The sequence below is a fragment of the Lynx rufus genome, unplaced genomic scaffold (assembly GCF_022079265.1).
Source record: "Lynx rufus isolate CCGP_SWC_20201006 ecotype Redwood Valley unplaced genomic scaffold, mLynRuf1.p SCAF_3, whole genome shotgun sequence".
NCBI classification, from domain to species: Eukaryota; Metazoa; Chordata; class Mammalia; order Carnivora; family Felidae; genus Lynx; species Lynx rufus.
The window spans coordinates 188,692,250-188,712,382 of record NW_025814845.1 but is presented as its reverse complement, the minus strand read 5'-3'; the positions used below and the strand labels follow the sequence as shown (position 1 = coordinate 188,712,382).

The 20,133-nt window shown below is 53.4% G+C and overlaps 1 protein-coding gene across 1 annotated transcript in view; it reads left to right on the top strand.

The window, feature by feature from the left end:
- Positions 1–1,094, top strand: part of TENM3 (teneurin transmembrane protein 3) — a 451,795-nt gene extending 450,701 nt beyond the window's left edge. Inside the window, exon 27 of the mRNA XM_047091479.1 lies at positions 339–1,094. Coding sequence (XP_046947435.1) covers positions 339–1,094 — 756 coding nt within the window. The remainder of the gene's footprint in view (positions 1–338) is intronic.
- Positions 1,095–20,133: the final 19,039 nt, after the last annotated feature.

Genomic DNA, 20,133 nt, shown 5'->3' with positions numbered 1-20,133 from the left:
GACCCTGCTTGTGCTCGCTCTGTCTCTAAAATAAATAAACATTAAAAAAAAAAATTAAAAAACAAAATACATTTGGATCAACTTGACGGGAGGGGACCCTGAGCGAATTCCTCTGCCCAGAGTTTTTTGGGCTTTTTCCTCTCCAAAGAACCCGACTGGGGTTTTAGTAAATGCCTAGGAGCTCTCCACAGAAGTACCCCCCCCCCCCCCCCACACACACACACACCTCTTTTTGTCGTCGTCGTCGTCAGGACTGGGACCCTGGCCCCCCAGGCGGCCAAGACCTACAGCTGTTCTCTAAACCGAACCCCCCCTCCCCGTTCTGTTTCGCTTTTCAGCCCATTTTCGGAGTTCAGCAACAAGTGGCGAGGCAGGCCAAGGCCTTCCTGTCCCTGGGGAAGATGGCAGAGGTCCAGGTGAGCAGGCGCAAGGGCGGCGGCGCGCCCTCGTGGCTGTGGTTCGCCACGGTCAAGTCGCTGATCGGCAAGGGCGTCATGCTGGCCGTCAGCCAGGGCCGCGTGCAGACCAACGTGCTCAACATCGCCAACGAGGACTGCATCAAGGTGGCGGCCGTGCTCAACAACGCCTTCTACCTGGAGAACCTGCACTTCACCATCGAGGGCAAGGACACGCACTACTTCATCAAGACCACCACGCCCGAGAGCGACCTGGGCACGCTGCGGCTGACGAGCGGCCGCAAGGCCCTGGAGAACGGCATCAACGTGACCGTGTCGCAGTCCACGACCGTGGTCAACGGCAGGACTCGCAGGTTCGCCGACGTGGAGATGCAGTTCGGCGCGCTGGCGCTGCACGTGCGCTACGGCATGACCCTGGACGAGGAGAAGGCGCGCATCCTGGAGCAGGCGCGGCAGCGCGCGCTCGCCCGGGCCTGGGCGCGCGAGCAGCAGCGCGTGCGCGACGGCGAGGAGGGCGCGCGCCTCTGGACGGAGGGCGAGAAGCGGCAGCTGCTGAGCGCCGGCAAGGTGCAGGGCTACGACGGGTACTACGTACTCTCGGTGGAGCAGTACCCCGAGCTGGCCGACAGCGCCAACAACATCCAGTTCCTCCGACAAAGCGAGATCGGCAAGAGGTAACCCCCCGGGCCCGGCTGCCGGGGACGGACGGCGGCCACCCCCGCGCTGGGAGGCGGACCCAGCGGGTGTCGCTGCGTTTCTCTTGAGCCTACACCGCACCTCTGCTCGGATTTTTCTGTAGCACAATCCGAATCGGACTCTCCGACACAGAAGAGCCTTCCAGGAGAATGATACTGCTATTAAAAAAAAAAAAAAAAAAAAAAATCCCCCCCCCCCGAAAAACAAAGACAAAAAAACTTTTTTCTGAATGACCTTAAAGGTGATCGGCTTTAAAGAATATGTTTACATATGCATATCGCTGCACTCAGTTGGACTGAAAGTATTAAAAGGAAAAAATAAATAAATAAGTGAAAGAAAGGAAAAAAAAAAAGGCCTAAACATTTTGGGCTAGGCCGTCTGTTCCTTCGAGCCACTGTATTTAAGGTAAAAATGCATACGGTGTGTCCAGATATTACCGAATTGTCGACCTTTGCTTACAAGAAGTAGTCTCTCTGCATAGGATGTGATCTATATCTCTGTTAATTTTAAAATGTGGGGCAAAATTACTGTTTATAGACAACCCAACTGCTTTCCCTGTGCTGCTTTGTAAAAGGACTTTGGCACAAGTGACTTCTGCGACGGCGGGGATTTCGTAACGGATTTTACAATGCTAACGTGGTTTGCCTTGGGGAAAAAAACTGGCAAATAGAATCCATGTCACTGATAAGCAAAGGAAACCCTGATTTTTTTGTAAATTATGTGAGACAAGTTGTTTATGGATTTTTATATGAATTACAATTTACTGTACATCAAATATTAGTCTCAGAGGAGTTAATTTATGTAAAGTGTTTAAAAAGTTTATACTTAAAAATAAAACGATAAAAACATGTGAACTGTGTGATTTTTTTAAAAGGATTGCACCTTTTGTTATCTGTTATAGCTGTACAGTATAAATTATTATATTGTAGAGATATAACGACTTATGCCTATAATGTCCAGAAGTGTTAATATTTTTGTATTAGGTTGAAAAAAAATGTGCAACTTTCTATCACTAGATGGATAGGACAGTGCAATCCTAAGTGGGTGGCTAATCAGAGAACTCCTTTCTCTTTCTTCTCTTTTTCATCAGGCCAGTGTCCTCAACCTTTATCAACTAGGAGGCACCGTAGAAAACTAAGGCTGGTGGAATGTAGCGGAAGATACAGAAAAAAAAAAACAAAAAAAACAAAACAAAAACCGGGCGGGAGAGGTCCTTTCTCGTCCCTAAAAGTCGAGGGGAGTTGATAGAATTAACCACAGGGTTTTTACTGTTACCATTCCTTGAAGCTCCATTTCTCGATGGAGGCAAGAGACCACATCAGATGTTCCGGGCAATATTTGTGAGCAGGAAAGGATCTGATGTAGTCATGACCGTAAACATGTGTCTTAAGATCTAGGGAAGATAGCAGAAGCCGAGCAGCGCCGAGAGGGCCAGATGGAGAAGGTCAGGGTCGCTCTGCTAGTCTGGGGTTTGGACCATCAGGTCACCAAGAGGGACGCAAAAGGGAGACAAAAAGCTCCCGTGAGCCCCCGTGACCCAACCATCCCGGGAGCTGGTTTGAATGGCAGCCTCTGCCCTGTCTCCGGGAAGCGGGGGGGTGGGGATGGGGGTGGCACATCCAGCTGGACGCGAACCGCCAGCCGTGCCCTCCCGCACACGCGTGCGAGTGGGACCGCGCGTGGCCGCCATCTGCCCTTCTGTGCCGGCCCACCGCGCTTGCAAGTCTCTTTCGTGAGCACTAAATTCAGCCACAAAAATATTTTTAGAAAATATTTCTCAGTTCATTGAGCTATAGTACACTGTTTTCCTCTATGTATAATGGTGATAAAATATAGCAAGTGAACATGTCGTAAATATAAAGGTTCAAGTGATGTATTGAAAATAATTTTCTAACTGCTTTGTATGTATCACATACTCTAAATTGCACAGTAGGCGTGTTTATTAAACAGATTGGCTGGGAAAGTTTCAAAATAGCTACTGAATTTACAGTATCAGTGCTATTACTGTCTTTGTGTATTTGGTAGAGCATACCGAAGTAATTAATCTTCTAATGAATGCTGATATTTTATTAGAATGAAAGCACAGATTAGCATTAATATTTTTTATCCTGGAAATCCTTTGGCAAGTATTATGAAGCCCCAATTTAGAAAACTATGAGATTTCAAACCACATGAACATGGCTCTGTTTTACAGTTTATTTTTTAACCTGTTAACTTAGGTGTTTGCAGTTCTGTTCCGATGGAATTTCTGCAGGACTGTATTTAGCATGCTGTAAGTACTTTTGGTTAAAATAGGCTCTGAGTCTAAATCCTCAGAAGTGTCTCTGATGTATTGACCATGAAAAGCTTGTACCACATGACAGAAGTGAAATCATAATCTTACCCTCTTCTCGACATGGACTGGTCCTTTACACTGGCACCGATAAACAACAGATTTGGAGTATCTCCTGGTGCTTCTTTTTAGATGAAGTCAAATCAACCCAATTAGTGTCTTGGTAGTAGGTATAATGAGCCTATTTCTTTCTAAAAAGACTTGTGATCTGGACATGCTTTTACAAGAAATAGTGACCTTGGGGAATATGTAAACAAAAGACCTTTTTCTAAGAGTTGCGGGGGTGGGGGACTGGATAATGAAAAGAATTAGCTTACAAAAGAAAAAAAAAAGAAATTGATATTCAAAGTATTTTAGGCACAGCCAGTCAAAATGCTTTCATGATATTTTGAGATGTAAATTTTGTCTGATTTGTATTGTTCTTTTCATTTGCCTTCTTAACTTTATATGTGACCTGAATTTTCCATAACTTGACTATAGATTGCATCTAGGCATTCCAATAAAAGCCAACCCAATGTGTGTGTGTTTACATATTTTTTTTAAATCTCGGGCTACCCAGCTCGTGTTTCATTGTGGAAATGCAAAAAGATGCAGTTGGGGGATTGATTCGTCCGCAGCCCAGTTGGTAATATCTTTTCTTTGAATTTTTTTTTTCTTTTTTTTTTTCCGTCCACTGGCCAGACTACCAGCTCAGCAGTGTGGACTTCACAGGGGACTCTTCCCATGGCCTACTTTAGAAAAACGTTAACGACACCCCCACAAAGCCAAACATTATCACCGTAAAGAAGAATAAAAAAAAAAAAAAAATACTGCCCGTTGCTGCTCGAAAACAGGCCTCGTTCCTGTGATCCTGGCAATAAGTGCTTAATTAAAACACTTGATTAGAATAATCAGTTTAGGCCTGATAGGCTCCCAGCCTCCCGGAGATGTCTAAATCTACATACAGGCCGGCTGATGAGAGAGGATGCTTAGTTCAGCAATTCCAGGCTGGCAGGCCGGGGCTTTGATTTTAGTCTGAAAAGGCGGCTTCATCACATTTGCTTTGTAGTGACAACATGTTGATCCAACAAGAATCAGGTCACTCCGCTTGGCAAACTGGTCTACTTTTTTTTTTTTTTTTTTTTTTTTTTACTCCTCAAATTAGAGTTTAACACGCTCCAACCGGGGAAATCCAGAAAAACACATGCAGATTCCTACTTCCGTCTTCTACACGCCTTTCCTTGAAAGCAGCGTCTGAACAAACGCAGAGAAAAGCGCCGTAGGTAAAAATGGCACCTCCGAAAAGAACGTTCTGGGTATGGGGTACGCTGCCGGCACTTCTGTGACTGTCCCATTCGCCAGTTGACATGCATCACCCGTTACCTAACAGTTGCACGCGGTTTCAAGTGCCCGACCCGAACGGAAGCACAACACCTGATTATAAACACCTCCAATCGGCACCAGCCCTCAAGCTCTTGAAGAGACGAGACAGTTTTGCCTGCCCCCCTGCTCTCTGTTCACCATCTTTTCTCTCTTTTATCTTGGTCTGCTCCCAAATGAAGCTGTTTCTCTCACCTGCTGAACAGCGAAATCGGCTGTCTGCAGCGCTTTTGAAATGAAGGATTCCAAAAGGGGAAGGCGGAAGGCAGCGACCCACATCATGTTCTGTCTGGGGCAAACCACCCGGGCAGCGCTCCCAGCAGCTCCCTTGCTGTAAAGCAGAGGAGGAAATGGGCCCGGAACAAGAGCACGAACTGCACCCACCCCCCTTGGGGGCGGTCAGCCCCTGCAGAGTGGAGCCAGCCCACCCCCGGAGTGGAGGGAGGGGGGGCCCTGAAGGATGACTTTGCTATTCACTTCGTTCGAGAATACCCAGATTCTATCTCACTCTCCTTTAGAGCAGTGATCATGTGCCAGCACCCCAGGCCAGGCAACACGTCACATTCTAGACGTGGAGCCTGCAGGGACTTAGGAAAGTGTGAGCGTGTCGTTCAAGTTCACAGAAGTGGCTCTGGCCAAGGTGAGCCACGATTTCCTGTCCGCACCCTCCACTGCGTGGGCTCATCTCCTGATAACACTACCCAGGAGGGCACTGGGGATGCTTCTTAGCACCCTCGTTCCCACAGGGCCCTTAGTCTTTCCAAAGCAGCAGTCATTTAGAGTCCTAACAGACGTTTTTCACCACATAAAAATGCCCCAGGCCCTCTAACAGGGCACGTGTCTTGAATTCCCCTCTGCCTGCCAATATTTCTGGTTCCTCAGCCCCCTCGTCTTAGATAAGAAAGTCTGCTGTGCAGTATTAAAGACTGCATAATTTCTGAAAAGACTTCTAAAAAGAATGACCATTGATTTGCATACATGCACGTGTCAAGCTATTTATCTAGATTTTCCACAAGCTATGCCTCTGGCTTTGCTCATCGGACCAAACCAAAGAAAAAAGAAAAATTGGGGGGGGGGGGGCCTGGGTGGCTCAGTCAGTTAAGTAGCCGACTCTTGGTTTCTGCTCGGGTTACGATCTCAGGGTTCCCGAGTTCGAGCCCCACATCGGGCTCCACACTAACCATGGGGAGCCTGCTTTGGATTCTCCCTCTCCCCCTCTCTCTGCCCCTCCCCTGCTCATACTCTCTCTTTCTCTGCCTCCCTCTCAAATTAATTAATAAAACTTTTTTTAAAATGTTAAGAAAAAATAAAATAAAAATCAGTCATAAGTCACGATTACCCATTTTAACCACAGAGTTAAGCCAGATACCAAAGAGGTACTCGTAAGCCATTTGAGTTTTCTACCTCCCACATAACGAATAGCTTCTCTTGCTAAAGTTCCCATTTTCTATTCATCACCTCTGCAAGCAGTGGTCTCTTGATGTCAGTTAATCACTAATAACTTTTAGGTAAATTGAGGAAACCTTTTCATTTATGAACTGTCTTCAAATCCTGTCGTGGAGGAATACGGGATTCCCAGAGTCCCGTGTGCAGAGAATTTACTATAAACCGATTCTAAACCTAGAGCAACACCATGATTCAGTTTAGCGTTAATGGGTTCCACAAAGCAAATTTAATCAATCCTTTTGGGACCTAAGCTGAGGAAAATTAAAATTAGGAGCATAAATTGTGACTTCTAGGGCAAGACAGTGGCTCGGTTACACCCTCCCGCTTACTGCTTATAGAGTGAATTGTGAGCTGGGCCCAGGCCCCGGGCGTGCGGCCTGCATTCAGGGAGGGAAATGGCTGCCATTTACATGCGTGCACGATTTCCTGAATTCCACCCACAACGGCTCTTTCTGTCCAGGGCAACTCTCACCGCGTACAACGGACAGGATTTACAAGTGGTCCACTGACTGGGTCAAAAGGGATTCCTGAACATTTTCACGAGCTAACTTGTGAGTGTGGGTGTCAGGGGAGCATAAATACCCAAGGAGTTACAACGACAAGTTCTATGGGATCGAAAGGCTGAAAACGGAGCCGCCCGGCGGAGGTCTGGGAGGACGCACACCAAAGGCTCCTTTGAACCTGGCCTTTCCATCACGAAAGTGATTAATGACCTTCACCTGGGTGAAGAAACCACCCTATCCCAAATTTTCCTTCAGAATTAATGCCAGGGAGAGTCTGGTCTACAAAAAAGTCATCCGGGACTCCTGTCTCTACACACATGAGGCCCTTTGCTCTCACGTGCCTTCTCTCTCTCTCTCTCTCTCTCTCCTCTCTCTCTCACTGGTTTTACCCTCATAGAAGCTCTCTGGGCTGAAACCCTTCAACTTGTATCTACACACGTATCTTTCTCAGGCTTAGAAGGAAAACCATACACAGCCCTGCGGTAGGCCACATTGACTTTAAATAATTGCCCAGGACATCACAGGAAACTAGAGTCGCTTGTCCCCACCCTCCTTAACAAAAGGTTATAAACAAGCAGATGTTTATGACCTCCTCGCTTCAGCTATGACATTATTTCTAGGGTCGACCCTGTAGCGGGAGCGAGGGGGGAGGGGCTGGGGTTGACAAGTGCGGCTGCAACGCGCAGAGAAGACGCTCTCCCGGAAGGAGAGTCGTGCTCAGGGCCCTCGGGGAAGCGGGGAAGCTCAGGGCCCGTGGGAGGGAGCGGAGGGAAGAGCGTCCTTCCGTAGGTTCCCCTCCAGCTCGGGGCTGCCCTCTGGTCTTTCCCTCGAACCTCCGGGGCTCTGGCTCCTGCGGAAATGAAAAGCCAGGCCAACATCTGGTGGCACAGTGGGGACGGCCTTGAGGACGCCTTCTTCTCCTTCTCCTAAAATCCCAAGGAGGGTCCGGGTCAGGGAGGACGTGGGGCCACGGGCTCCTCCTGCACCCACCCTCCAGGTTAGTGCGGCTGCCCCGGCACTTTCGGGAAGGGCTCCAGCGCCCCCTAGTGCTGCGCATCGTTGGTGAAGACCGTGACCGAAGCCCCAGCCGCGGCGCCCAGACCGGAAACGAAGAGGCAGCCACCCCTCCCCCCTCCCCCTCTTCTCCCTGGTTAGGCCGATTCCAATTATCCTCCGTTTCCCCGTCTTGGCCCTGCCCAGAGTTTCACACATAAAACGATTACATCTGCTTCATGCACTACCTCACCGAGGCCTGGTCCTTGCAAAATTGTTCCCCGAAGATTTCCCTTCACGTCAGGCAGAAACTTTGTCAAACAATGTTCTTCTTGCTTGGCAGATCAAAATAAGGCCCTTCCTCCCAGGAATTGTCCGCGGGCTATCTGAGTTTTGCAGCCGCCCCCACCCCGAGCTATCTCATTGTTTCCCTTCTACTCTCCGTGTTTGAACTGTCCTGCTACCGGGAAGAATCTCCCAGAAGGACAGGACGGATCATTTAAATTCAGATTCAGAGTGGCCGCTTTATTTCTGAGGGAGCCTGGCTCTCACCGTAAGTGCTAGAGTGATAGAGTGACATCCTGGAAAAGTGAACTCCCTCCAGATTCACTGGGCCGCAGGGGCCAGAGCAGGGCCTCTGGCCCCTCATCTTGGCCTCAGCGGTGGGGACAGCCATCTCCTTCACCTGACCAGCCCTGCAGCGGCCATGGCAGGAAAGACGGGGATTCGGCCTTCTGTTCCCTTGTCACCCAGAGAAGCCGATGGATGCCACTTTTTTTTTTTAAATGTTTGGTTTTTTATTTTTGAAAGAGAGTGCGAGAGGGGCAGAGAGAGAGAGGGGAGACGGAGAATCCCAAGCAGCAGGCTCCACAGCTGTCAGCACAGAGCCTGACGTGGGGCTCGAACTCCCAAACCGTGAGATCATGACCTGAGCCGGAACCAAGAGTTGGAGGCTTAACCCACTGAGCCCCCCGGGTGCCCCCCGGGGATGCCACCTTTCAATAGCAGCCTGAACTCTGGTGTCCTGCCTTCAGAAATGGCCCCTGCGAGAGCCCATCCTCATTTTTGGAGGCCCGTGTGAAACCAACAGCCCTCATCCCCGACCCGAGTCTCCGTGGAAATGAAAAGACCAAGGCTGGCACATTAAAGCCAAAACATCACCTTAAATGACGACCAAGTTGAAGAAAGTAGCTTCACAGAAGTAAAACAGGCTGCCATCCAGATACCCCGCCCCGTTTCCCCAGCAGGCCCCCTCCTGGTGGGGCGGTGAGCCCCCCCCCCCCGTTCTCCCCATGAGCCAAGAACGCCTAGTTCATTCTCCCCAACTCCCCAGTAAGGGTAAAGCTCCTCTCCTGCCCTCTGGGGGGCTGGAGTGATGGGGAGAGAGAAACCAGGCATGGGATCTCACACACACACACACACACGCACACACACACACACTCACACACGGGTGCCCACACCCCCTTAGAGTCACAGGGGAGGAGGAATCTTGCACATCTCAGGACCCTTGGGTTTACCTGACTCTGCCACCAATGGCTTGTGGCCTCCAGCCAGGTTATACCAACCCCCTGGGGCCTCTGACCAGCCCCTCCTCGCTGCTCTAACACCAGTGGATGTACTTGCCAGCCGCTTGGGAAACCACTCCCAAAACACAAGCTCTCGCCCTGTGAGCAGACCCCAGCCCTCCGCATAAGGGGACCCTCTTTTCATAATTCCCCTCCTGGCTTCACTCCCAGCTGCCAGCCCCCCACCGCCACAGCCACACCCCAGGGACCACGATTCTCTCTGGGGGAGGAGAGCCAGGGCGCTGGCTTTTGAGGAGGCAGTTACTCCCCAGTCACTCTGCCGCTTGTTAAGATGGGGACGCACACTCGCCCCGCTCTTGCAAATCACAGGGAAACGGGACCAGCCTTGCCGCAACTCGGGGCTCTTTGGGCGGCCTCCGCCAATTAATGCTCTAGTTAATCAAACTTAGCAATTCCCCGGAGAGGCAGCACGGCTGGGAGAGAGCTCGGAGCGGCGGAGAACCGCCTGTTAGTCCGGACTCGGCCCGGTCCAGGCGAGGCCATCACTGCTGTCTCTGCTCCTCAGTCCTCCCCATCTTTAAAGCGGGCCTAGACCTCTGCCCCTGAGCCACTACGTCCCATCCTCCCGCGCCCTAACTCCTGTCCGTGGTTAACACCGAAGAGTGTCTACCTAAATGAATACCTTGGTTTCTTGCTGCGGTGAAGAATGGAGAGAGACGCCTGACACCCAGGCAGGAAAGCATCGGGTCTCCCGGGATGTCCCTGGTTGTGGGTCCTCTCCTCTCCAGTTATCGCAGCCATCACGGAGGGGGTTGGCAGCTGGGCAGATGGCTGTCAGGAGGGAGCTGGGAGGAAGGAGCCCCTCCCCCCAGGGCCCGCCATGCCAGCACCCCATCTCCTTCCCTGGGAACCCCACCACAGGGAAGCCAGAGGGGACCCCACAGAGGGCAAGAGCCTGAGGATCCGCTGAGAACCCTCGTCCCATAGTTTGCGATGCTTTTTATGTGTGGGTCTTGACGCCAACAAAACCTCACAGGAAACTGAAACGAAGGCCCAGCTGCTCGAATTGAAGGAGGCGTCCTACACGTGACGATGGAAGGGCCCAGAAAAGAAAGGCCCCTGTCCTCTAGGATTTCACGTCTAGTTGGGAGGCAGACGCGGATTCTTTCTAAACGGACTGGTGTTTGCTGTGGACCCCAGTTCTGCCTGGGGGAGTCCGGCAGCTTCCGGGAGGAGCTGGGACCTGAGCAGTAGGTAGGAAGTATACAGAGTAGAGGGCAGGCAAAGGTCAAGGTACAGGCTACAGATCCAGTCTGCTTGGGTCTCCCAGCTCTGCTGAGTAAGAGCTGCAGAAACTTCGATGGGTTACTTCACCGTCTGTGCCTGTTTCTTTTTTGTAAATTGGGGGTATGGCTCCATGGGGGGGGGGGGTCGCTGTGAGGCTCCGTGAACTAGTAGGTGTCCGGAGCTTGGAACAGCACCCACCTAGGTTCAGGGCTCCATGTGACCTATGCTGCCTGCAGCCAGGCTCCCGAGGGGCGGGGTCACCCCTAAGGCCCAGTGCCCCTGGCCCTCCCTGCTCTGGGGCAGCACAAGGTCAGAAACCCACCGCACGGGCAGTGGGGGTGAGTGCACGAGGCACCAGCCCGGGCAGGGCTGGGCTGCTGAGTGCCCGTCATCAGGATCACTGCCAATGGTGCAGGTGCATGATGGCCCCCACGGCAGGAGTCTCGGACATGTGGCCCCCGGGCTTCCTTCAAGGCTTTTGCCACCCCCACCGGGCTGGGAACTGGCCCGAGACCCAAGGCTGGACCGCAGGAGCTGGGGCCGTGATCCCAGCCCCCAAGGCAGATGGACGGTCTTCCCTGGAAGGTGGGGTGTCTCTGAAGCACGCTGCACCCTATCAACAATCCCTCTTGGAATGTGACCGGCCCCCCGCGCCCCTCTCCGCCTGCGGACATCCCACCACGCTGCCAGCTCGGAGCCTCTCCTTCAAGCTGCTGCTTCTCCTCCTGGGATCCGTTTTTTGGCAAATGGCCCCACAGCCCTCCTGGAACGCAGGCTTGTGTCCTCAGCATCGCTTTGACCCCGTATCCAAATCAGTTACCAAGTCCTACAGATTCCTCCCAAACGGCGGGGCCCCCGGCCCCGGCGGGGTCCTCTCGGCCACCGTCCCCCCTCCCCCGACCCCCGAGACCCCGTGCTCCGGCCAGACCCCCTGGCAGCTCCCCACCTCGCGGTGCCTTTGCCTGACAATTCCGGGTCCTGAGATTTCCGCACAACTCCGCCAGCTGGCTTCTGGGTTTCCAAAGGCACCCGAGCGCCCCTGATTCACTCCACACACCCACCTCCGTTCCCCGCCCCCCCCCCCACCCTCCCCTCCCTTCCCCCAGGAGGGAAATTGAAGACCGTTTAAAATAGAGCAAATCAAAGTGCAGAGCCGATGCCAAGGGCCGCTCAGCAGGAATCACGGGGAGGCTGGCTCCCTCCTGCTGGAAGGCCTCCCCCAGGCAGGCACGGTGCTCCCTCTGTGCCTCCCCCCTGCGTATGTTCCAATCCTGCCAGACTTGCATCCAGCTGGTAGAGATGATGTTCAGACTGCAGGCTGCTGGCAGGGCTCAGGGAGCCAGGAGAGAGGAGCTCGAATGGGTTTAGAAGCAGCTCTGTGCTGGGCTCGTCAGCCACCGTCTCAGACTTCTGCGGGCACAGGTCAGAGCGGGGCCCTAGAGGCCCTTCGGTGAGCCGAGGGCCCAAAGAAACGGCAGGGCGGGCAGGCAGCAAGCAGGGGCAGCGGGCTACGAGTGGGGTACAAAATGCAGGCCTCCCAGCTAAAAATGAGTTTCAGATCAACAAGGAATAATTGTCGGTGTAAGTATGTCCCAGGCCACATTTGGGACATACTTACACTCAAAAGTTTGTTTGCTGTTGATCCAAAATTCACATTTAACAGAGTCTGCCGTTCTGTTTTGTTTCGTTGTGCGTGTGTGTGCGAGACTAGGGCAACCCTAAGGGAAAGCCTGGTGGTGCCTCTTCCTCAGAGCCCCACCTGCCCTTCCAGCTCCACGGAGGGAAAGAGGAAGGGGCTGGGAGGGTGGGCCAGGTTCCTGTAGGGCTGCCACGGCAAAGTAACACAAGCTGGATGGCTTCGGTAACAGACGTTTCTCATCTTACAGTTATGGAGGCCAGCAGTCTGCAATCCAGGCTCTCGCAGAGCCCTGCTCTCTCCGAAGGCTCGGGGAGAATCTTCCCTTGCTTCTTCCAGCTTCTGGTGGCTCCCAGCCATCCTTGGCGTCCCTTGGCCTGTGGTAGCGTCGTCCCAATCCCTGCCTCTGTCATCACACGGTGCTCTCCCCGTATGTCTCCCGTACCTGTTCTCTCTGCTTATCGGTTCGCCAGACATCGGAGTAAGGCCCACCCCCATCCGGCATGACCTCATCTTACCCGATGACGTCCGCAAAGGCCCCACCTCCAAACACGGTCACATTCCGAGGTTCCTGGTGGACGGCAACTTGATGGGACACCGGTCAATTCAGGAGAAATTCACTCTGTATCCACTCACGTCCACTTCCCTGAAAATTTTCAGATCCAGGCGATCATAAAATCAACCACGAAAGAAACGTCCGGTATCTGCTCGCAGAGTCAGCAACACCAAACCCACGTGACTCGGGGCGGCAGGGACTGCCTCTCTGGGTCACCTTGGGCCTGGGGAAGGAGGCCCAGAGCTTCCTTTCTCCTCTTCCTGCAGAGCCCTCAGAAAGGACACCCTCGTGGGGCCCAAGAAACAAGCCTAACGCCACCAACGCCCCCCCCACACCGCCAAGAAAACCCTGCCCTCAGTGTTCATGCGCTTGGGCCCATTAGCTGAGTCGCCCCTGAATGTCTGTGTGGGGCGGAGAGGCGGAGATCCTGCAGAGGGAAAGGAAAGATCCTCTGAAGTAAAAACTGCATCTTGACCCAAGTACAGGCTGTGTGGCCCGAGAGGCCCGGGCCCCCTGGCTCAGCCCAGGTTCACCGTGACTGGGGCCTGGGGTCTGGGGCCAGGCAGGTGCGATGCCGGCAGCGGGTACCAGGCAGAGGTGCAGATACGGGATTGGGCGGCAGACGGTTCTGGGGAGACTCCCGGACTATCCCCTCAGAGGGGCAGACTGTGAGCCTCCCAGGGTCCCACTGAGCCCCCCAAACCCCAGGCCTCTGGCCCACCGAGCCCACCACAGTGGTGGCTCCGGCCCCAAAGTCTGGGGTTCTGGGCTCGGCCTGTGTTGTGAAAATCCACAATGCCGCAGAGCTGACGCACAAGCCTGGGGTGTTTCCCTTACTATTTGGAGCCTCTCTGAGTGGAGAAGCCCTCGCTTCTGTTACCTGGAATCAATAATTCATTAATGGAGCTCACTGCCTGGGCAGCCATAATACATAGTAACAGAGAAGAGAGTAGTCTGTGACTTACTGCATTGAACCGCCTCACACACACACACACACACACACACACACACAGGTGCGCTTGCACAGAGGCGTGTCCGCACACTGTGGACAGCTCAGGGGCCCTGTTTGCTCCCTCGACGTGGCGTGTCCCCCGTGCCCCAAGATGCAGCAGCTGGGCAGTGCCATCTGGAGCCCAGCCCCACTGCACCTGCCACAGGGAGATGGCGGCATTCTTGCCCTGGGCCCCTGGCGAGCTCTCTCAGGGGTGACAGTGGTCAGTCTGGGGCTATGTCCCCACCAGCTGGGTCTGCAAGGGAATACTTGATTTGCTGGGCCGATGGCAGCTTCTATCGGGTAAAGGCCCAAAACACCCTTCCTCCCATCTTCGCGGCTTGAGTCACGCACCCTTACGTACCCGTGGGATTCTTCAGAGAGGCGGGAATTCAAAGCCTGGGAGCCTCCATTCCGTGGCCTCTGTAAATGGCTTCATCTGCCGTTGAAAGATTCAAAGGGGGAGGTCTTTGAAGCACTCAAGTTGCTCAGATCTTTCTAGATTCTACTGAGCACTCTGTGTATGCTGGCCTCCAGAGCCGACCGTGCCGTGATCTGAGTGTCTTTTGTAAAGCGGCTTAATGGGAACATGACGGCCCCCGACACAATTAACAGAATATTTTGCTATAAAGAGGAGTAACTCGTGTCTGAGTATAACCCACTCCCACACCTCATCTTCAATCAGGATACTTCGTTCAAAGACAGGCTGTCTTCCTCTCGTGGGGAAGTGACAGAGGCCAGAGGGAGGGCCCGAGCCCAGGGAGACACCTGCACGGGAGAGGAGCAACTTCAGGAACCGCTGGAAAGAAAACAAAGGATCCTTGGGGCGCCCGGGGGGGCTCAGCCCATTAAGTGTCCGACTCTTGATTTCGGGTCAGGTCACGATCTCACAGTTCGTGAGATCGAGTCCCATGCAGGACTCCACGCTGGGCGCTGGGCCCGGAGACTGCTTAAGATTCTCTCCCTCTCCCATCCCCTGCTTGTGCTCTCTCTCTGTCTCTAAAAAAACAACAACAACGAAGGATGCCCGAGTCCTGCAGTTCCCTGTCTCGGGCCAGAAAGAAGAGAGCAGCAAAGGAGGCCAGCGTCTCTGGCGGCAGGGAGACCCCGAACAACAGGAGCCTAAAAGGAGCTTCGTCACAAACCAAATAAGGGGTGGGGGGGAGGTGGAGGAAGCTGCAGGAAGGGCCACTGGGGGGGCCACTCGGGGACTCCCCCACTCCTCTGTGTGGGGCCTTCCTGCGTGTTCACGACCAGCAAAGTGTAGCTGAAGCCTGAGTTTACAAAGCCCGAGACAGAAGGCAATCCACTGCTGCGATCAGAGAAAGCCCACAGTCAATCTCATCTGACACATACGTCATGGTAGGTGGGATCGCTACTGTGCTTGTGGTTGGCGCTCAGGCCAAATGCTAATCTTTTGCCTACATGACCGCAATGAGTATCGCCCTTCCCAATGACACACTGAGCATTTCCAGGGGCTGTTGAAAGGGACCCCAGCCCGGCAGCCCAGGAGGCCCAGGTCTTTCTGCTCTTTGGGCAGGGGAACACCCAGGACTAAAACTAAAAGCTGTTATCTCTCTTTGCTTCTCTCCCAGGATGGCCCTTAACACTAAGCGAGAAAATATGACTCGGCGGAAGACCGTCCGTGCACCAGTCAAAACTTCGACTGCCCTCAAAGAATCTGTTTCATCAGATTGCTTGCCCGGCCCCTGGCGCTGAGCCAAGAAAGGCTGAGGGTGACCACCGTATCCCAGCCTTCTCCAGCACCATTCGTTTGTTCACACAAACGTAGAGGCATTCCAGAAGGTATACCGCAGAAAAAGTGTGGTAGAAATTATTTCGTATCCGGCCTTTAAAAAAAATCTATTGTTTAATCTGTTTTATCCAGAAGGGGAGAGGTCAGGGCCGTAGCGAAATTCCAAAGTAAAGCTGTGCTTACCGCCTTCCTCCCCGGCATTCAGAGCCCCCTCCAACTCTGGCATCTTCTTTGGTCTGCCTCTTGGGAACCCAGGTCTTGCCTGTTGCCTCTGTCCAGACCCCTCCCAGCACCCGCCAGCACAGAGCCCTTTGACCCCGAACCACTTCCGTCTCTCCCCTTCCCTGAAGGTGACCCCGAGCCAGGAAGCCTCCCAACATTTTCCTTTGCTGTATTGCTAACAAAGAAAGAAAGGGAGGGTATGTACATCTCTATTTCTTCTTCTCCTCCTTTCTTGTTCTTGCGCTCATCTCTTTCTCCAGGTGACACACAGGAACGCTTTTGGGGAAGTAGATTGTACAACCTTTAAAACCAGCTCCTGGAACCCCGACGGGGGCACATGCACCACTTCCCCTATTCTGCCTCGGGACAAAGTTACAAAACTGAAGCCAACTCTGTCTCTGTGCCCTTCTGCCACTCCCCTCGCCTCCTCTCCATTCTCTACAAGAGCCAAAACCCCCTGAGGGCTCCAGTCGGAAAAGTTATTTCAACAGAGGGAATTTAACGTGGGAGTTGGTCGCATAGGTGATGGAGGGGCTGAGAGGAAAAAGACGGGAGACGGGCACTGGAGAAATAATAATAGGAAGCAGCTATTACCCCTCGCGCTGGAGGACCATGTAAGGGGCCGGGCAGAGCGGGGACACAGGCCTCCCAGATGAGGTGATGCCCGGCTGGCTGCTGGCTGGAGACTCTAAGAGGGCATCATGAGGCTGCTTCTGGGGGCAGAGATGGGAGCCGGCAGCGGACAATCTGCTACTGCCACCAGGACGGGACAAAGTCACGGGGACGGTACCCAAATAAGAAACAAGGAGTCCCCTCTCCCTCTTCTTTTCCCCCTGCTCCTGCCTCCTGGGGGGGTCCTCTCGGCTGAACCCAGCCTGCAAAGGAGAGGCGGGGTCTGCAGCCGCAGCCCCAGAAGCAGAGCTGAGAACAGAAGCCCTGCTCTGGGGGGCGAGAGGCAACCGCCCAGAGCGTTCGCTGCATCGACAGTGGCTCCCGATTCCCACACTTGGCCCCATCCTGCTTCCTTCTGCCTGAAGCTAGAGGGGCAACAGTCCTACAAAAAGATATTTCACGGGAGACGTGTATTTCAAATCACATCTAGAGGCTGAGGTCATGACAGAACTCTGCTGTCTTCGGACGTCCTCTGTGAGCGCGTCCTCAGTCTCGTGGGGGGGGGGGGTGACAGCGGCTTGGCCGGGCAGGGAGATAGATGGCTGGTCTCCGGAGACCAGCTTCCTCTGCGGGGCGGCAGGCTCCTCCAGGGAGGCCTGCTTCACTCGTCCTTCCTGCCAGCTGGTTCTGCAAACACGCTGGACGGCCCCCCGCACCCCTACTGCGTTTCGCCCCCGCACCACCACCACCTTCTCTGCCTCCTCCCGCTCCTCTTCTCGTTTCCGTTCGGTGGGTGCTCGGTGCACGCAGCCCGGGGAGCTGAGGCAGGAACTGGGCCGGCGCTCCCCCTCGTGGCGGCCAACGAAACTGCCGAAATCGCCTTCCCTCCCGGAGAAAAGACCCAAGCCCCACAACGGCCCTATAAGGGAAGTGCTCTCATCCGTTCCAATTTGCAGACGGAGGCACGAAGTCTTAAAGAGGCTAGATAAGGACCACGAACACACTGATCGTCTGACTTGGGGAAAATAATGGGTAAATGGCTCAGGGGCCTGCCCAGCCAGTGACCTTCGGGCCGCACCTGTGTCTCTCACACCGGAGTCCTTCAGCTTTGTGGGCGATGAAGTGACACTGTGGCCGCTCAGCCCGGCGCTGGGCTCTGGTGCCCCAAGCGCCCAGATCTGGGTTCCCAGGCTATGGGCGTTTAAAACCCTAACCAGTGACATGAAAAATAATTTTCCTTTTTCCCCTCCAAATCCCTTCACTCCACTCGGACCCCCAAATTTCCCTGCCCACTCCAAAATTCAGATTCTCAGGATACTTCATTAATCTAAACACCTCTCTGGGGGCGCCTGGGCGGCTCAGTCGGTTAAGCATCTGACTCTTGATTTCAGCTCCGGTCATAATCTCACAGTTTGTGAGTTCGAATCCTGGGTTGGGCTCTAAGCTGACAGTAAGGACCCAGCTTGGGATTCTCTCTCTCTCTCTCTCTCTCTCTCTCTCAAAATAAATAAATAAACAAATAAACTTTAAAAAAAGAAAAAGGAAGAAAACTCTCTGGTTGGAGAGGTTTAAACCCACCTGTGAAAGACCTTCATGCTCCTGGGTCAGATATTTGTGATTTTTTTTTTTAATTTTTTTTTTCAACGTTTATTTATTTTTGGGACAGAGAGAGACAGAGCATGAACGGGGGAGGGGCAGAGAGAGAGGGAGACACAGAATCGGAAACAGGCTCCAGGCTCTGAGCCATCAGCCCAGAGCCTGACGCGGGGCTCGAACTCACAGACCGCGAGATCGTGACCTGGCTGAAGTCGGACGCTTAACCGACTGCGCCACCCAGGCGCCCCTCAGATATTTGTGATTTTAAAATACCTAGTTTGTTAAAAGGAAGAATGAGCAAACAAAACAAAGGAAGAGAGGGAAGACAAAGGGGAGTGGCAAGGAAGAAGGACAGCGGGGGAAAACAGGTGAGATTTCTGTTTTCGGTCTCCCCACCTTACTTGCCTACTTTGCCAGGAAGCAGAGGGTAAAACGCACAGAATGACTACAGTGTTCTCTGCCCTGTGCTGTGTTTCCCATCTGAAACGCGTTGCTCAAGAATCAGGGTCTCCCCCCGAAGCCCCTACCACAGCAGGTGCGCTGTGGCCCAAGGTTCAAGGAGACTTCCTCTGCGGGCGGGGCCAGCTGGTGTGGCGCTAGGCAAACCCATTCTGCAAGAAAGCTCCACAGGTTCCAGAGGGCCCCCTCCTGGAGGCAAGGATTCCCCCTACCTGGCATAGAGGGATGGCCCCCGGCCAGAGACCCCTAGTTTGGATGCCCCCAGTGACAAGGCCACTCTCAATCCCCATGAGGTCTCGTCCAGTGCTGGCCAGCCTCGAAGGTTGGGAACATCTGACCCGTACTGGCCCAGAACACCTGTGACCTCTGCAGGTGCCCCGCAGAATCAGTCTAATCCCCCTTCCAGAAAGGTCTGGGGTATCCTGGTTGCCCACTACCACTCACTCCAGCCACCGTCCCCATCCAGCCACTCCCCTCTGGACACCCACCCATTTAAAAGGGTCGTCGATCTCTGGTAAACTTGACCCACTAACCTAAGTGTGGTGGGACTAGTTCAGCCCCGAATAGCACACTTAGAGGGCGTCCCAAGATGCCAAGCACAAGCCATTGAGTGGATAGTGCCAAGAGCCCTGTGATAATCCACTAGGGACCCCTGCACTCCATTAGGCAACACAGCTTCACCATTTGCCCAGCTAATTGTCCACCCGATTGTGCCATCTTCCGGTTTACTCTCTCCATCTTGTACATGAGAACCGGTCAAAAGCCTTGCGGAAATTCACATTCTTCTTCATTCGAAAAATACTTCTTGAACTCTTTATGTGTGCTAGGTACTATTCCAAGGGCTGGAGATACTGTATGGAACGGGATGGACGTTGTCCCTTCTCTTAGGGAGTTTACATTGATGGGAGGGTGGGAGACGAGACAGAGCGGTCCAACAACTGAAGAAATTAATGAGATAATTCAGAGGAGCGCTTTAAAGAAAATAAAGTGACCTGGACTGTAGCAGGAGCAGATGTGGAAACGGGATGAAGGAGAACATTCTAGTGATGGCTCCGATGTGGGACACCTGCCCCTCATCTACCAGGCTGATCGCCCTTGAACTACCCCGGGTTGTATGACCTGATTTGTCCTTGGTGACCCCATGTTGACCATTACCACATTCCTTTCTTGATGATCACAGACCCAGGTTGGTGAGTTCCAGTAGTTTCTGGGGACCCACAAGGTTGTGGCACTTTCCTCTCTTTCCTCCAACTTGAGAGAACTACCCACAATCCCGCCCAGACTTCCAGAATGTTCCCCCGGCTCTCTCAGGGCTCTGGATGTTATCCTCCCTCCCTCCCAGCTTCCCGAGAGGGCAGAGCACCTTTAAAGCCATCAGGAGCTTTCCTTGGCCTCCCTCCCCTATCTTGGAGCAGATTTTCCCCTTCTCAAGGAAAATCCACCTTTTTCCACCTGCAGATCCTTCTCCCAGATAGAAAGCAGATGTGGACGGGCGCCTGGGGGGGGGGGGGGGGTCAGTGGTTAAGCATCTGCCTTTGGCTCAGGTCTTGATCTCACGGCTCCTGAGTTCGAGTCCCACATCGGGTGAACACGAGTCCCGCTTTGGGTGACTCCGGCGTCTCTCCTGGGATTCTCTCTCTGTCTCTGCATCTCACTCACTTGCACCCTCTCTTTCAAAAAAAAAAAAAGAAAGAAAGAAAAAGAAAGCAGATTTGGACAAGCTGCCACACTCCAGACACCTGCTCCA